This window comes from Pseudophryne corroboree, chromosome 9 (genome assembly GCF_028390025.1).
Source record: "Pseudophryne corroboree isolate aPseCor3 chromosome 9, aPseCor3.hap2, whole genome shotgun sequence".
Lineage (NCBI taxonomy): Eukaryota > Metazoa > Chordata > Amphibia > Anura > Myobatrachidae > Pseudophryne > Pseudophryne corroboree.
The window spans coordinates 386202288-386220647 of record NC_086452.1 but is presented as its reverse complement, the minus strand read 5'-3'; the positions used below and the strand labels follow the sequence as shown (position 1 = coordinate 386220647).

The 18360-nt window shown below is 45.2% G+C and overlaps 2 protein-coding genes across 17 annotated transcripts in view; one reads left to right on the top strand and one right to left on the bottom strand.

Moving 5' to 3' along the window:
* Positions 1 to 6194, top strand: part of CHDH (choline dehydrogenase) — an 80387-nt gene extending 74193 nt beyond the window's left edge. Inside the window, exon 8 of the mRNA XM_063940826.1 lies at positions 5091 to 6194. Within this exon, the coding sequence (XP_063796896.1) occupies positions 5091 to 5509 (419 nt within the window). The 3' untranslated portion in view covers positions 5510 to 6194. The remainder of the gene's footprint in view (positions 1 to 5090) is intronic.
* Positions 6195 to 8457: 2263 nt separating this feature from the next.
* CACNA1D (calcium voltage-gated channel subunit alpha1 D) overlaps positions 8458 to 18360 on the bottom strand; it is a 923074-nt gene continuing 913171 nt past the window's right edge. For all 16 annotated transcript variants that reach the window (XM_063940810.1, XM_063940825.1, XM_063940809.1 and 13 more), the window contains one exon: positions 8458 to 10896. In XM_063940810.1, coding sequence (XP_063796880.1) covers positions 10600 to 10896 — 297 coding nt within the window. In that variant the 3' untranslated portion in view covers positions 8458 to 10599. The remainder of the gene's footprint in view (positions 10897 to 18360) is intronic.

Sequence of the window (18360 nt, the reverse complement as noted above, 5' to 3'; positions counted from 1 at the left end):
CTCGGAGACTTATTAGAACCCAGTCGTGAATCCCAAACCTGCGTCCCTCTAATAGGTGAGAACTGTGTAGCCATCACAGGAGCGAAATCCTGGCTTTGGGGGACAGGATTATTTTCCGGTGTATGTGTAGGTGGCATCCGGACCACTTGTCCAACAGGTCCCACTGTAATACTCTGGCATGAAATCGGCCAAACTGTATGGCCTCGTAGGCCGCTACCATTTTCCCCAACAACCGAATGTATTTATAAATCAACACGCTTGTTGGTTTCAATATTTGTTTGACCATTTTCTGGATTTCCAGAGCCTTTTCCACTGGAAGAAATACTCTCCGTACTTCTGTGTCCAGAATCATCCCTAAAAAGGACAATCTTGTCGTCGGTTCCAACTGCGACTTTGGAAAATTCATGATCCAACCGTGTTGTTGGAGTATTGACAGGGAGAGTGCAATGTTCTGCACCAACCGTTCCCTGGATCACACTTTTATCAGGAGATCGTCCAGATAAGGAATTATATTGACTCCTTTTTAACGAAGGAGGACCATCATCTCCGCCATCACCTTGGTGAATACCCTCGGTGCCGTGGATAGTCCGAACTGCAAAGTCTGAAACTGGTAATGGCAATCCTGTACTGCAAATCTCAGATAAGCTTGGAGAGGAGGATAAATGGGAACATGCAAGTAAGCATCTTTTATGTCTACTGACACCATGAAGTCCCCCTCTTCCAGACTGGAAATCACTACCCTCAGGGATTCCATCTTGAACTTGAACCTTTTCAGGTAGAGATTCAGATTTTCAGGTTTAAAATCGGTCTGACCGAGCTGTCCGGCTTCGGAACTACGAAGAGGCTTGAATAAAAAAACCTTCTCCTTACTGTGCCAAGGGTACCAGGACAATGACCTGATCCTGACATAATTTTTGAATTGCTGTTGTTACTGCCTCTCTTCCCGGAAGAGAAGCTGGCAAGGTCGATTTGAAAAATCGGCATGGGGGGACGTCTTGAAACTCACTATTTGTAAGACCCATTGGTTCAGGCCAGATTGAATCCAGATTTGGCTGAAAAGTTTCAGACGTGCTCCCACCCGAGCGGACTCCCGCAAGGGAGCCCCAGCGTTATGCTGCAGATTTGGCAGAAGCAGGGGTGGACTTCTGCTCCTGCGATCCGGGAGACGCTGCGGATTTCTTTCCTTTTCCCCTTCCCCTACCTGCAAAAAAAAAAAGGGGAGACCTTTGGCCTTTTTGTATTTGTTGGGCCGAAAGGACTGTATGTGAGAGTTGGTGTCTTTTTCGCCGGTGTAGGAGCATGAGGCAAGAATGTCGACTTACCTGCGGTAGCCGCCGAGACTAACGCATCCAGGCCATCACCAAACAAGGCCTCACCTTTATACGGGAGAGCCTCCATATTTTATTTTGGAACTTACATCAGCATTCCACTGGCGAATCCACAACGTCCTCCGAGCCGATACTGCCATGGTAGCGGTTCTTGATCCCAAGAAACCAATATATTTCATGGATTCTACTACGTACGCAGCAGCGTCTTTGATATGACCTAACGTTAGGAGTATCTCGTGTCCATCTATTGTGTCAATGTCTAATGACAAGTTTTCTGACCACTTTTCAATAGCACTACTCACCCACTCACAGACAATGGTAGACCTGAGTAGTGTCCCATTGGCCACATCAATAAATCACCTAACTCACTTGCGGTCTGTCGGCTCCTTAAGTGAAGCCATTCCAGGCGCAGGGAGAAACACCTTTTCTCTTTTATGACAGGGCCCTGTCTAAAATGCGGGGTGACTCCCACCTTTTTTGGAAAAAGGTAAGCTGCCTGAATTCCTTTTGGGAATCTGAAATTTCTTTTCAGGTTAAATCAGACCTGAGGTGGAGGGAAAATTACATTACTTCTTTACTAAAGTAAACCCTCTCCTTGTGGTAAAAGAGGGGGCTTCGTAACTTCTAACACCTCCTTTATAGCTAAAACATGTTTTGAATGCTTTTTTGCTAACTTAGGACCTATTCCCCTGGAATCACTAGTGTCGACACAAGAATCAGAGTCCGTGTCAGTATCAGTTTGTACTACTTATGCAAATTTGTATGTGACCCAGAAAGGTCCCTGTGGATGAAAGGCAGAACTATTAAAAATCACCTCTTCAACAGATTATTTTCATTTTCTGTATGAGATTCAGTCCAACCTCTTACTGATATGATTCACACTATCATATAACCTTTCACCCAGTCAGGCTCTTGGTGTCATATTACACCTCTGTGTCCCTAACATGTTTCCACAGAGTTCCCTGCCACAGACATGTCACACACGTCCAGAACCACACCACAGACACTCCGGGACCTATAGGGGGACAGACCCACAGTAAAATCTGTCAGAGGGACACAGATGGGATTTGCCAGTTCACAACCCAGCGCCAGTAACACAATGTCTGTGAACACAAAATGCCCACTGACATTCAGCACTTTTATAATGTTAATCACACAATTATATAGCACCAAATTCACTGTGGCCCCCCCCCCTGTTTTGCACCGTGATACTTGTTCAGTAGTGGAGGAGTACCAGCCTTGTCTCTGCAGCCTGAGGAGAGAAAATGGCGCTGAGCAGTGTGCTGGCTGACTGAGGAGGAAGCTCCACTCTTCAATGGTGTGTTTCTCCTCAGCTTTTATGAGGTAAGTTTTTATACTGGTGGGGGTAGGACTGTGCCTCAGCAACTTATGCCCCTTATTTATGCCAGTTTCCATGGGTTTCATGCTGCCCAGGGCCTCCCCACCCTGCAGTGCCTGTGTATGTGTGGGCAACATGGCACGCTGCGCTCCCACCAACCGCGCGGTACCTTTAGCCGTCACTTTCTTGATTGAAGATCTGTCTTCTAACACTCACCTGTCTTCTGGCTCTGTGAGGGGGGTGACGGCGTGCTGTGGGAGTGAGCATCTAGGCACGGCTAGCGTTCAGTTCCCTTCAGGAGCTAATGGTGTCCTGTCAGCCAGAAGCAGAGCCATGAAACTCTTTAGGAAGTTGGTTCCTACTTCTGCCCCCTCAGTCCCACGAAGCAGGGAGTCTGATGCCAGCAGATCTCCCTGAAAACAAAAAACCTAACATAAGTCTTTTCAGAGAAACTCAGTAGAGCTCCTCAGAGTGCATCCAGTCTGCCTGGGCACATTTCTAAAACTGGGGTCTGGAGGAGGGGCATAGGGGAGGAGCCAGTTCACACCCAATGAAAAGTCTTAAAGTGCCCATGTCTCCTGCGGATCCCGTCTATACCCCATGGTCTTGATGTCGTCCCCAGCATCCTCTAGGACGTATGAGAAATAACGTTTTATTTTACTCAGTACAAAAACAAATGTCCATTCTTCCCATCTAATGGCCCGTACACACTGGCCATTCTTTTGAACAGCCTATATATCGCTGGGGCCGTCGGCCAGTGTGTTCAGGCAATATGTCTGTGAACTCTGTTCACAGACATATCAATATATTTGCTCATAGCTACCGATATATTGGTGCATCGCTGTCTGTGTACGGGCGATCAGCCGACCGCTCGTACACATGCTGCGTCAGCCGGCGGTGATTGACAGCTGAACTGGGGCGGGCGTGTGTACACTCCCGCCCAGTTCATGACGTCAGTCCCCGACTGATCGGGCAGTTTGTATGCACAGCACACTGCCCGATCTGTCCATAGATATATCTGCAGATCAGTTGACCTGCAGATAAATCTATCAGTGTGTACCCACCTTTACAGAAAATAAAAAGTTGTTTATACACCTTCTACAGATTCACAGCAGATGCAATATATCTGTGAAAGACATCTTTCACAGTCATATTGCTTGTACACACCTGCAGATCAGCACACACATGCTGCTCAGAGAACAAAAATGGCGCCTGACTGCATGCCAGCGCAGCCAAGGGTCGACCTCTAATTGATGCGTTCGCAATTAGATTGCGAAAGCATCACGTGGCGGCACCACACACATGCTGGGCGGCCTTGTATTGTGCTGGGCGGCCCCCGGCATGTGAGTAGGTGGACACAGGGGATCCGGTCTGAAGATCGACAGTATCTAGGTCGACAATGTTTAGGTCGACCACTATAGGTCGACAGTCACTAGGTCGACATGGATGGAAGGTCTACATGGTTTCTAGGTCGACATGTGCTAGGTCGACAGGTCTAAAGGTCGACATGAGTTTTTCACATTTTTTTTCTTTTTTTAAATTTTTTCATACTTAACGATCCACGTGGACTACGATTGGAACGGTAATCTGTGCCGAGCGAAGCGGTAGCGGAGCGAAGGTACCATGCCCGAAGCATGGCGAGCGAAGCGAGCCATGCGAGGGGATGCGGTGCACTAATTTGGGATCCCGGTAACTCTACGAAGAAAACGACAAAAAAAAAAAAATCCTCATGTCGACCTTTAGACCTGTCGACCTAGCACATGTCGACCTAGAAACCCTGTCGACCTATAGTGGTCGACCTAAACATTGTCGACCTAGATACTGTCGATTTGATGAACCACACCCGGACACAGATCTTGCTGCAGGAAGCAAAATCTGTGTCCATCTCTGAATAACCGCCTCTGTCATAACCACAATGCAGATGCAAGGAACATCGATTCCCTGAATGTCTCCATGGCTGCACAGAATGGCCACGGGAGCTGCGACACTTGCGCTATGATTTCTGCATGTGATCACAATTGCACTCCAAGACGCCCTGAAAACAGTCACGACACTCCTGCTTTTTTGCAGATACTCCCCGTTACCTCTCCTAACGGCCTTTTCCTGTCAATCACTCTGCGACTGATTCCTCACTGCGACGTCACAAAGGTACCTTGGCATGGGCGCACTGCAGCAGCGACGCATGCGCAGTCTGCCAATAACTGCTCAGTTGCTACAACATCGAAGTTGCAACACATCTGAATCGGGCCCCATGTGCTGTAACCATAGCAGTCAAGAGTCTAACAAAACAAAAAGTTGTTTACAAAATGAAAGTATGTCCAGTTGCTATAAGTGATAACACACTTCTCCTGTGCACCAGTGAGAATAGCGCTCCTGCTCATGTACAATTTTGTGTCATTATTTCTATATCCTTTTGTTGACAGAGAAAGACGTTGCTGATTTCCGCCTGTGCGTGAAGTTGTCGAGAGAGATTTTTGCTCAGAAAGTGTTTGACGAGTTCCGAGGACCCGAGCTCCTGCCAGGCGCCAGCGTTCAGACGGATGAAGAAATTGATGCATTCATCAGGCAGAAGTCAGATACGGCCTACCACCCATCCTGCACCTGCAAAATGGGACAGGTGACAGACAAAAATGCTGTGGTCGATCCCGACACAAGGGTTATAGGGGTGGAAAATTTACGGGTTGTTGATGCCTCCATCATGCCCAGTATTGTAAGTGGGAATTTAAATGCCCCAACAATCATGCTGGCAGAGAGAGCCTCTGATATAATAAAGGGGGTTCCTTTACTCGAAGACAAAAACATTGCAGTTTACAGACCCCAAACACTAGAAACCCAGCGGTAGCCAATCATCTGTCTTCATACATCTACATAACCATGAGGTATGAAAAAAGCACAATCCATAAAGTTCAACAGGCTCAGTTTGGAGACCCAGTTGAAGGTGAAAATCCCCCTTGGAGCAAATAAAGTAACATTCTAGCCTGTCTGTATAATGGCATTTCAGACTGTACCCTAGAGCAATATTTGAAGTTATTTAAAATACACAAAAACTATTTTTGTTATGCTTGGATATCCAAACCTTCAGCAATATGACATTATCTGGCAAATCATTCTTTAACTGTACTGCTCTTACTGTGAAGAATCCTCATACCTGAAGCTGTAAACCAATTTTCAATTATATCGATAAGTGTTCCTTTGTCTTAGTGACAAACTCATTGATGAACTGTTTCTGCACATGAAATGCACAAATACAATTTCTATTCTAGATTTAACAGATTTGAATTAAATAAATAAAACAGTGGGACATGTTTGAAACTCTACATCCTGCAAGTCAGTACTTAGTATAATACAGAATAAATCACAGCTTGTAAACCATCCATGTACCCTGTTTCTTGGCTCAATCTTCTAGCTCAGAATACTAAGACCTAGATACCCACAGATTTCCTGTACTCCCCAAAACCTTAACTTCCCATTCGTATGGTTATTTTGTGGCTGATTTTGAGATATGTTTTAATAAAATGTCCAACTTCTTTTCCATCTCAATTTATTCACATCTGATGGATTCTGGACACTTCCATTGCTATTAAGTTAAATCCATTTTTATATTTCATCCGCACCATTTTTCCTCTGGCTACGTCACATATGGGGGTTTATTCAGATTTTGAGCTCAACTTTCTTTTGCGCTCGAATCTTTAATTTCTGTTTAAGTGCACATGCTCCATAGCCAAGCGTACGCAACTAAGAGTGATTCACAATAATATGCAATGCAGTTGCACTTGAGGATGAATGGGTGTAACTGGATAGTAACAGGTATTTGCACATAGGCTAAGAATTGCAAGGATGCTCTGCGGAGTTATAGGTGGTAGTGACAGGCTATGCTATGTTGTATTATACATATGCAGAGGTCTTCTGATTTCAGGCTGAGCTCAAGGTATGATATCCCGGTTGTCAGGATGACCAACACCAGCATCCCGACCTTAAAGAGCTAGATGTTGGAGGGGGTAAATGGTTTTAACCCCCCCCCCCCCACACACACACCAGCGGGTGGCGGCTAGTGCTAACTCCCCAGGTCTTCTGGCGCCGGTGTCCCTAGTGGTGTCAGGATTCCGGCGTCGGAATGGTGCAAATGTCCAGTATAGGCGTACTGCGTCAAATTATTCCCGTTTGTCTCCATGGGGTCTATTTACTAAGAACTGTGTTTGCCCAAGATTAAACAGGCTGGACTACATGAGTTTTTCAAGCACAAAACACTCAAATTTACTATTAATCATATTTCACTTGTAAGAGACACATTTAAAACAAATGAAAACAAGTAATCCAGCAAATATAGATTTTGCTATTTATAAAAACTAATTGAAACAAAACCAGATATCTGAATAAGTATTGGTCTTCCAGAGCAAGGTAAAGCAGGTAGAGTGCCAAGGAAACTTGTCATCTGTGCTAGCCTGGCAGTCTTGTAAGCATGTGACTGTTTGCGGCCTAGTTACCACCAATCTATTCAATACACTTACAAGTCAATTGTGCTCATTTAAGTGACACTGTTGTTGGCTTGGGAAGTGTTGAACAAATGATCTACAGAATTCTATAAACCTCTACAAACACGGACTGCACACCCAACACACCTCAGTGAAGGTAACAATCTAATTTCCTGGATACTAGTTTTTGCTTTTCTGTTTAGTTTAAATGTATTTTATTGTTGCCAGTTCTTACTCCTGGTTAAGACCTTCAAGTGTGCTTTCAGAGATTAAGAGGTCTATTTACTAAAGGTGCATACACACTTACCGATAAAATGAACAAAGTCGCTCGTTTTCCCCCTTCCTGAGTAACGTCGTTCACTTTCTCGGCAAGTGTGTATGCCGGTGACGACAACCGATGCGCGGCCCTGCGGGTCATTAACGACCCTCGGTGCCCTCTGTGTCCGTGGTGCATGCATGCCCAATCTGGACTGGCGTCCAGGAGCTGCATGCACGGCCCGGCCACGGCGTGACGTCACTGAGCTATATGAATGTTTATATCGCTCAGTGTGTATGGCCGGCTGCCGACCGGGGAAACACTAGACGATGTCATCTAGTGTGTATGCACCTTAGGCCTCGGAGAGAGAACGTGGATGGAGCTAAAGTCCCAACCTACTAGCTATTAACTGTCATTTTTCAAACACAACATGTAACATGGCAGTCAGGAGCCAAGGGCTGGTGCTTTATCTCAGTTTACTTTATCTCTCTCCAAGGCTTAGTAAATAGACCCCTTAGATATAGGGATCTAATTATTAAACTGACCAAGAACCCAACTTTAGAACATCAAACCAACAATAGGTTTTTAAGCCTTAAATTTGTCATTTTGACAGTGGATTCTCCATCACGGCTGATGCAGTTAAACATACCACCAACTGCCTCGCGATAGGTCGGCCATTGGACGCTGTACAGATGGGTCCACATTTATCTTGACCTTTAATAGGATTAACTGAGACTGGCCAGTCGGACTTAATCCTCTCCTTTAATGACTTAATCCCCTGCTGTATTGTTCTCTGTATTGTATTGCAGCTGAGAACAATAGATGAAGGGTTTATGCTAATAAGTCATGTTGTGCCTAGGCGCAGAAAACTAGTCAAGATAAGTATATCGCCTAGTGTGTACGTAGCATTAGTTTAGCTCTCTGCAATGAAAACAAATGAATAAGAAATTATATTACAATGCTGTAGAACTGGAATACGATCTGGAGAGAGAAAGCATTCTGATCCCTGTACGTCTCTACAGTGAATTCAAGGTTTTAAATATTAAAAAAATAACACCCTAGCACCGTAGAAAAGAAGTTTATTGGTTCAGGCATGATGTCTGGTAATCCTGTATATTCTGTGTTTAAAGTGATGCCTCACAAGAAAATAAGAGACATACATGTTATCCAATAAACAATTACCTAAGTTCCTCCTTTAGCTCCTCCACTTCTGCAAGCCATCAAATCCGCCTACCCTCTCTGTACATAGTGCATACAGTTTATAAAAAGTTATATTTCACAGGTGCAGCCGCATCTACTTGTTGTAGTAGTGCTCTTTCCATAACTTGTACCAGTTTGTAGATGTGATTTTTTTTTATATATATATTTATTTTATGGTATGTACTCTACCCACTAAGTCCACAGTATATCTACTTTTCGTGGTCCTCATGTCCAATTATTTGTCCACTCTGTTTGGATTATTATGCAGTTTGTGTTACCTGAATGAAACGACCAATGTAGAGCAACCTGTATTATAATCAATTCCGTAGTGGGATAATATAGATCACCTTCTTGACACTGTCCTCTTCCTCTTGACTCTTCTCATAATATGAAAAGTCATCAAATACGTTTGTAGCTAGCTATGATTCAGAAAACTTGGCGAGCTTTTTTCTAATGCAGTTCAGCCTAATAGCAGGCTGTGGTGTTGTCGTGTCTGCCTGCACAAACAAATTGGTATACGATAGGAAGATGGCTTGCACCTTTAAAATATCACAGTATTTGGACTATGCAAGGTAATTTCAGTGCAGAGTATATTTTTAATGTGCTAAAGACTTGGCATTCACAGCTCTTAAAATATAACACGATTCCTTGTATAGGGTGTGGACTTCGAAATGTGTATTTGTCAACCAACGTGGTAGAGCCCTGTATAACTGTATTGGAATGTAATAGAATGAGTGCTTTTCAGGGACCAATACACTTAAAACTGTACCCTGGAGCCCCCCCAAAAAACCCAAACCTTGTTTTGGGACCCTACTTTACAAGAGAATACTTTAAATGCTAAGGAAAATCACTACAAAATATTTTGTGAATTTTTGGTAAATGTTTCATTGCAGATTAGAAAGAGATTCACAGCTCACTGTCACATAAAAAAAAAGAAAAAATACATTTAATAAATGTTCTAATAGCGGCATCGTTTTTAAAATTTTTCTTAAAGATATATTAAATTTGACATAAAATATTTGCTGTAAAAATCTGACAAATTTTAATTTCAAAACAATTTCATTTTTTTTGTGTGCGTGACTACGAATATATTGTTCTACATCTCTATGGAAATCCAGGAAAAAAAAATAATTGCATTTATATTTCTGTGTGGAGAACTACATTAAATCAGAAACCATTAGATATTGCTGTAGTTCAATGTACCGGAAATGATTACAAAATATAGAACATCTCTTTACAAATACAAATTAGAATATATTACAGGTCATTTACAGAAAATCTAAATTGTCTTTAAAACAACTATCAACTTTTATCTGGTTGTCAGTGCATTAATTGCAGCTATTCCAGTGTCTTTTGCCCTTTACGTGATAGTCAAAAAAAATTGACTATTAAAATGATATTTCTACTATGTAATCTAACGCTACAATATTCAGGAATGATCATCCTGGACCTGGGGTACTGATCCCGTTCTGCGCAGGCTATAAGCCAACGCCCTAGAAGAGAGGGTGCAATTGCAGAAGCCAACAGTGATTGGCCACTGTGGCCCTCCAGTTGACTGAGGTTAAAGACATGATAAAACTGACCGGATTTGGTAAACAAGCAAGTATCTGATATGGCGTGTATGGCTGAGGGTAATGACCAGGGCGTTTTGATTGTCATCACCAGACATCACATATCTGCATCACTGATTCAGGTGCAACATGCGGCATACTGTTCATATATAACACAATATGGTTTGACCATCATCCTTCACCACGCACAACTGTGGTGCCCCAGCTGAGAAATATGTACATATGCTCTCATCCAAAGCCAGGATACTGGGAGCTGCAGCCTGACAGCAGCAGATGTCCTGGAAGTTGCACCCATGGGTATCCATGGCTTGTTCCACGTGTGACCACACAAAGCTCAGACAGTCTTTGCTCCCTTGTAGTGCCACGCATCATTAATTGAGGCACTTTTTTGTTTTATAGAACCCTAAGTGTTTCTGTAAATCTTCATTAAATACTATAAAGTTGTTATACAAATCATTTCATCAGCTAGATCTTCTTCATATTTATTGGTCTCTGGCTCCTCATCACTGTACCCCGGGCCAAAATCCTGGAGATCATAGTCTTTCCTGCTTAGGATAGGGAACATATCGCCCCCTGCTGTTCCGTTACGAATGCTGCCGTTGAGGAGGTTGCTGGCTGCGCTTTCCATCTCATCTATAGTCATGTCACAGGCATCTGCGATCTCGTGTTTTGTGGCCGACACAAACTTGGGATCCCGAGCGTATCTCCCCAAACCCTCAGAGATTAGTACCTAGAAGAGAGAGGAAAGGGTCACACTAGTAGGGAGGGATGTACCATGCAGGCTACATGCAGCTCTTGACCTAGGTGTGGAAACCTCACACTTGTTTAGCAAGGAAATAAGGGTGTTTCCCCGTCCTTTCCAATAGCAGTACTGTATTGGGGACACCCAACATTCACTGTATTAAACAGGGTCCTGACAGTTACACACCCCAGGACCTGTGCCAATCACTCTCAGCGCTCCTCTATAGCTGGGGACATCCGCCATGGCAGATCTCCCAGATACAGTATGGAGAGGAAGGAGCAGCACTACGGGCAATCAGCAGGGGTCACTTGTATAGATTAGCATTGGGGACCCTGCTATATATAGTGAGTTGTGGGGGTCAGGTCAAAAGTACAAACACAGGGACGAGATTTAGCAAAATGTATTTTTTAAATGAAAAACCCCTTTAAGACCAGTAGTACTAAGTAGTCACATAACCAGCATCTAAAACCTCACACATACATGTGTCCATGCTAGTGACCTGACATAACTCTGAAGAATTCTGCACTGTCTGATACAGTCAAATAAAGACACCTGTTCATTAAAATAACTGAACCAAACTATTTATTTAAAAAACCAGATGAGCATAACATAGGACGCTCCTGACAGCCCAGCAAATAAGATGACCTAGTGCTACCCAGGAGCCATGCTGTTTTCTGGTACCTCTAAGCTCGGAGACCGTGCATATGGACTGATGTCAGTTTGTCATGGAAGTTGGCTGCACATGCGTGTTATCTGTCCTTTATAATGAGGCAGCACACAAAGTATGGATTCCTGCAACAGTAATTAACCCATTGCTAGACTGAACAAATACTGGTGGTGAGGAAAATATTCAGGAAAGGGATAACCTAACGCGTGTATTTGATTTGGCAATTCAGAAAGCCAAGTGCAGTCATCCAATAAGACATTCTTGGCATCAATGGTACAACTGATCTGTACTGGGAAGCCTTGTGTGGCAGACCAGCTAAACAGCTCTGGAGGTGCTAACGGTGCCAGGATGAGGTGTGCAATGCCATGTGCCATGTACAGCATCATGCAGAGCCTTTATACTTATGCTGCACTCACACAGACATGCTTGTGACCGACACGGCTCAGAGAAGAAGGCAAGTGCAGTGTGTGATATCAGACGGAGGGATTCACATACACTTAGGAGAATATGCTATTATGGACCTTTGAGCACCCTATTGCATTTCACAGCAGGGTAAGTTAATGATCTGTAGACATTGTCAGAGATGGGAGGGCATGTCCTAGTTCCAATCTACAGTAAATATCACTGCAATATATGCAAAATCACGCTGTATATTGTCTGCATGCAAAAAAGCATTTGAATTTGCCCACTGGCATCGCACCACGGTACATTCAGGTGCAAATATAAATCCTTTAGCTGCATTTTCTACCACTTCTAAACGCAGCCCTGAGTGTGTTCTGTGCCAATACACGGTGCCAAATCTCTGGACTTTTCTGTCTGGAATTAGAGGTGACAGAGAAGTAAATCATTTGCTGATGAGCAGCATTTGTTGCTATGTAACACGCCCTATGATTTCAGGTGTTAGGTTGCATTACAGCTGCACTACTGTACCACATAATGTGGAAAGCATTTTTGTTCACCACTTTCAAATGTGCAGAGTGCAGCTGTGAGTGCTAGGACCAATGAGATATCTGCTGAGCGTGGCTGTGAGTGCTAGGAATGATGAGATGTCTGCAGAAGGTGGTGGTGAGTGCTAGGACCAATGAGATGTCCACAGAGCGTGGCTGTGAGTGCTAGGACCAATGAGATATCTGCTGAGCGTGGCTGTGAGTGCTAGGACCAATTAGATATCTGCTGAGCGTGGCTGTGAGTGCTAGGAATAATGAGATGTCTGCAGAAGGTGGTGGTGAGTGCTAGGACTAATGAGGTGTCCTCAGAGCGTGGCTGTGAGTGCTAGGACCAATAAGATGTCCACAGGAGCATGGCTATGAGTGCTAGGACCAATGAGATGTCCACAGAGCGTGGCTGTGAGTGCTAGGACCAATGAGATATCTGCTGAGCGTGGCTGTGAGTGCTAGGACCAATTAGATATCTGCTGAGCGTGGCTGTGAGTGCTAGGAATAATGAGATGTCTGCAGAAGGTGGTGGTGAGTGCTAGGACCAATGAGGTGTCCTCAGAGCGTGGCTGTGAGTGCTAGGACCAATAAGATGTCCACAGGAGCATGGCTATGAGTGCTAGGACCAATGAGATGTCCACAGAGCGTGGCTGTGAGTGCTATGGCCACTGAGATATCTGCTGTGCGTGGCTGCGAGTGCTAGGAATAATGAGATGTCTGCAGAAGGTGGTGGTGAGTGCTAGGACCAATGAGGTGTCCTCAGAGCGTGGCTGTGAGTGCTAGGACCAATGAGGTGTCCGCAGAGCGTGGCTGTGAGTGCTAGGACCAATGAGGTGTCCGCAGAGCGTGGCTGTGAGTGCTAGGACCAATGAGGTGTCCGCAGAGCGTGGCTGTGAGTGCTAGGGCCACTGAGATATCTGCTGAGAATGGCTGTGAATAATAGGACAAATGAGATGTCTGCTGAGCGCGACGGTGAGTGCTAGGACCAAAGAGATGTCTGCAGAACATGGCTGTGAGTGCTAGGACCAATGACACTGTGAGAGCTAGGACCAAGGAGATGTCTGCTGAACGTGGCGGTGAGTGCTAGGACCAATGAGATGTCTGCTGAACGTGGCTGTGATTGCTAGGACCAGGACCAAGGAGATGTCTGCTGAACGTGGCGGTGAGTGCTAGGACCAATTAGATGTTCGCAGAGCGCGGCTGTGAGTGATAGGATGTTCCGCAGAGAGTGGCTGTTAGTGCTAGGACCAATGAGATGTCCCGAGAACCTGGCTGTGAGTGCTAGGGCCAATGAGAGGTCTGCTGAGCGTGGCTGTGAATAACGTGCGGTGAGCTGAGGCAAAGCCTTTCCTGTCATACAAACCATAAGCCAGAGTTTTGACTATATAAATTATATATAAAAAAAAAAAAAAAAGAATATATTATAAATATCTTCTTTGTATTATTTTAATAATTTTTATAGTCAAAACTCTGGCGTAAAACATCTAAGGCAGGGGAGGCAGTGCCTACTAATTCCATACATCTCTGATCATACCTTACCAAATTTCCACCAGTATGTACTGCTGCACCTGTGTATAATGCCCGCATGAACCCTTTGGCTCATATATTGAGTGTAAATATGGCTCTTGTACTAGCCAGTGCCTCCTGAGCCATTTATCTTACTGCACATCTCTACTTCCCATCGATCCTTCCACTCACAAGACTGCGAGACTAACCACAGAACCACACATGTACCAGGGTGACTATAACTGTTCTAGACAACAAGAAACCCAGATAGGTTTGTGTAACATACTAGTCAGTGATTTCAGAATGATTCTACCTGTTATCCCTACAGCTACTGGGAAACTACTCATCTTGCTTAGCATTATTATTATTGAGAACTGCAATTACGCAGACGCAGAGAACAACCATCAGAATGTATCTTCTTCCTCTCTTCCTTAACATAGTGCACCCTGGAGCTGATCAGAAGCGGATGCTAATGGCGCTGCAGCTGCATCTTTGTATGCAGCAGCTGTGCGAAAATATGCAAAACCCGCAGGCGGCGTCTTGTGTAAAATGAGGCCCGTCGCCGGCTTCTCTGATCCGCCAATTCGATTAGTGCCAAGCCTTAGGACATCTGATTAACCCTCTGGTTACTCAGGATGTCTGGCAAAGCTACGCTGCCGGGTCCTTGCATCCAAAAAAAAAAAAAGCAGCAACTAGCTTTGGTGTGCCCAGAAAATGGGGCTTTCCCCCTTCACCCCCCCATTCCTGGAATGCACCCCGTCGCCACCCCAAACGCCAGCAACATGTCAATCATGCTGCGGGTTTTGGGGCACTGCAATCAACATTGCAGGACCAGATCTGTACATAGACCAGAAACGCTGTGCCCATCGTATTAGCATCCACCTCGAATCAGCACATGCTCTACTGCAGTATAGCATTACCATAACACAAGTCTTCCATGACAACGCACTTACAGAAGGAACTATATGACACAACTGGGGAGAGCAGTTTCCCCAACTACACATGCACAGCGTGTTATTCAGACCCTCCTCTGCCGTTTAGACATATTTTATATGGGATGATGTGTTCTGTACTATTTAGAGTATAAAAACGTTAAACGTCACCTCGATATGTCAGACACCTATACAGTTTGTAGGGTGTTTTTTGCACAGAAGGCAAAAAAAGGGACTGTTTTATTGTCTCTCTGGGGCACACTTTATGTAAATCAATTGCTGATAGGGTTATAATATGGAGTACACTTTGAGTGTGAATATAAAACTTAACTTTTATTAATAAAGACAGATGAAAAAATAAGAATTTACTTACCGATAATTCTATTTCTCGTAGTCCGTAGTGGATGCTGGGGACTCCGTAAGGACCATGGGGAATAGCGGCTCCGCAGGAGACTGGGCACAAAAGTAAAGCTTTAGAACTACCTGGTGTGCACTGGCTCCTCCCCCTATGACCCTCCTCCAAGCCTCAGTTAGGATACTGTGCCCGGACGAGCGTACACAATAAGGAAGGATTTTTGAATCCCGGGTAAGACTCATACCAGCCACACCAATCACACCATATAACTTGTGATCTAAACCCAGTTAACAGCATGATAACAGAGGAGCCTCTAGAAAAGATGGCTCACTACAGCAATAACCCGATTTTTTGGTAACAATAACTATGTACCAGTATTGCAGACAATCCGCACTTGGGATGGGCGCCCAGCATCCACTACGGACTACGAGAAATAGAATTATCGGTAAGTAAATTCTTATTTTCTCTAACGTCCTAGTGGATGCTGGGGACTCCGTAAGGACCATGGGGATTATACCAAAGCTCCCAAACGGGCGGGAGAGTGCGGATGACTCTGCAGCACCAAATGAGAGAACTCCAGGTCCTCCTCAGCCAGGGTATCAAATTTGTAGAATTTTACAAACGTATTTGCTCCTGACCAAGTAGCTGCTCGGCAAAGTTGTAAAGCCGAGACCCCTCGGGCAGCCGCCCAAGATGAGCCCACCTTCCTTGTGGAATGGGCTTTTACAGATTTTGGCTGTGGCAGGCCTGCCACAGAATGTGCAAGCTGAATTGTACTACAAATCCAACGAGCAATAGTCTGCTTAGAAGCAGGAGCACCCAGCTTGTTGGGTGCATACAGAATAAACAACGAGTCAGATTTTCTGACTCCAGCCGTCCTGGAAACCTATATTTCCAGGGCTCTGACAACGTCTAGCAACTTGGAGTCCTCCAAGTCCCTAGTAGCCGCAGGCACCACAATAGGTTGATTCAGGTGAAACGCTGAAAACCACCTCAGGGAGAAACTGAGGACAAGTCCTCAATTCCGCCCTGTCCGAATGGAAAATCAGATGAGGGCTTTTACAGGATAAAGCCGCCAATTCTGACACGTACCTGGCCCAGGCCAGGGCCAACAGCATGACCACTTTCCATGTGAGATATTTTAACTCCACATATTTAAGTGGTTCAAACCAATGTGACTTTTGGAACCCAAAAACTACATTTAGATCCCAAGGTGCCACTGGAGGCACAAAAGGAGGCTGTATATACAGTACCCCTTTCACAAACGTCTGAACTTCAGGGACTGAAGCTAGTTCTTTTTGGAAGAAAATTGACAGGGCCGAAATTTGAACCTTAATGGACCCCCATTTCAGGCCCATAGACACTCCTGTTTGCAGGAAATGTAGGAATCGACCTAGTTGAAAATTCCTCCGTCGGGGCCTTTCTGGCCTCGCACCACGCAGCATATTTTCGCCAAATGCGGTGATAATGTTTTGCGGTTATATCTTTCCTGGCTTTGATCAGGATAGGAATGACTTCATCCGGAATGCCTTTCTCCTTCAGGATCCGGCGTTCAACCGCCATGCCGTCAAACGCAGCCGCGGTAAGTCTTGGAACAGACAGGGTCCTTGCTGGAGCAGGTCCCTTCTTAGAGGTAGAGGCCACGGATCCTCCGTGAGCATCTCTTGAAGTTCCGGTTACCAAGTCCTTCTTGGCCAATCCGGAGCCACGAATATAGTGCTTACTCCTCTCCATCTTATAATTCTCAGTACCTTGGGTATGAGAGGCAGAGGAGGGAACACATACACTGACTGGTACACCCACTGTGTTACCAGAGCGTCTACAGCTATTGCCTGAGGGTCCCTTGACCTGGCGCAATACCTGTCGAGTTTTTCCCAACGGTTTATAATCATGTGGAAGACTTCTGGGTGAAGTCCCCACTCTCCCGGGTGGAGGTCGTGTCTGCTGAGGAAGTCTGCTTCCCAGTTGTCCACTCCCGGAATGAATACTGCTGACAGTGCTATCACATGATTTTCCGCCCAGCGAAGAATCCTTGCAGCTTCTGCCATTGCCCTCCTGCTTCTTGTGTCACCCTGTCTGTTTACGTGGGTGACTGCCGTGATGCTGTCCGAATGGATCAACTCCGGGTGACCTTGAAGCAGAGGTCTTGCTGAGCTTAGAGCATTGTAAATGGCCCTTAGCTTCAGGATATTTATGTGAAGTGATGTCTCCAGGCTTGACCATAAGCTCTGGAAATTCCTTCCCTGTGTGACTGCTCCCCAGCCTCGCAGGCTGGCATCCGTGGTCACCAGGACCCAGTCCTGAATGTGCGGCCTTCTAGAAGATGAGCACTCTGCAACCACCACAGGAGAGACACCCTTGTGCTTGGTGACAGGGTTATCCGCTGATGCATCTGAAGATGCGACCCGGACCATTTGTCCAGCAGGTCCCACTGGAAAGTTCTTGCGTGGAATCTGCCGAATGGGATTGCTTCGTAGGAAGCCACCATTTTTCCCAGAACCATTTCATTGATGTACTGAGACTTGGCTCGGTTATAGGAGGTTCCCGACTAGCTCGGATAACTCCATGACTTTCTCCTCCGGGAGAAACACCTTTTTCTGGACTGTGTCCAGGATCATCCCTAGGAACAGAAGACGAGTCGTCGGAATCAGCTGCGATTTTGGAATATTGAGAATCCAATCGTGCTGCCGCAACACTACCTGAGATAGTGCTACACCGACCTCCAACTGTTCCCTGGATCTTACCCTTATCAGGGAATCGTCCAAGTAAGGGATAACTAAAATTCCCTTCCTTCGAAGGAGTATCATCATTTCGGCCATTACCTTGGTAAAGACCCAGGGTGCCGTGGACCATCCATACGGCAGCGTCTGAAACTGATAGTGACAGTTCTGTACCATAAACCTGAGGTACCCTTGGTGAGAAGGGTAAATTGGGACATGAAGGTAAGCATCCTTGATGTCCCGAGACATCATGTAGTCCCCTTCTTCCAGGTTCGCAATCACTGCTCTGAGTGACTCAATCTTGAATTTGAACCTCCGTATGTAAGTGTTCAAGATT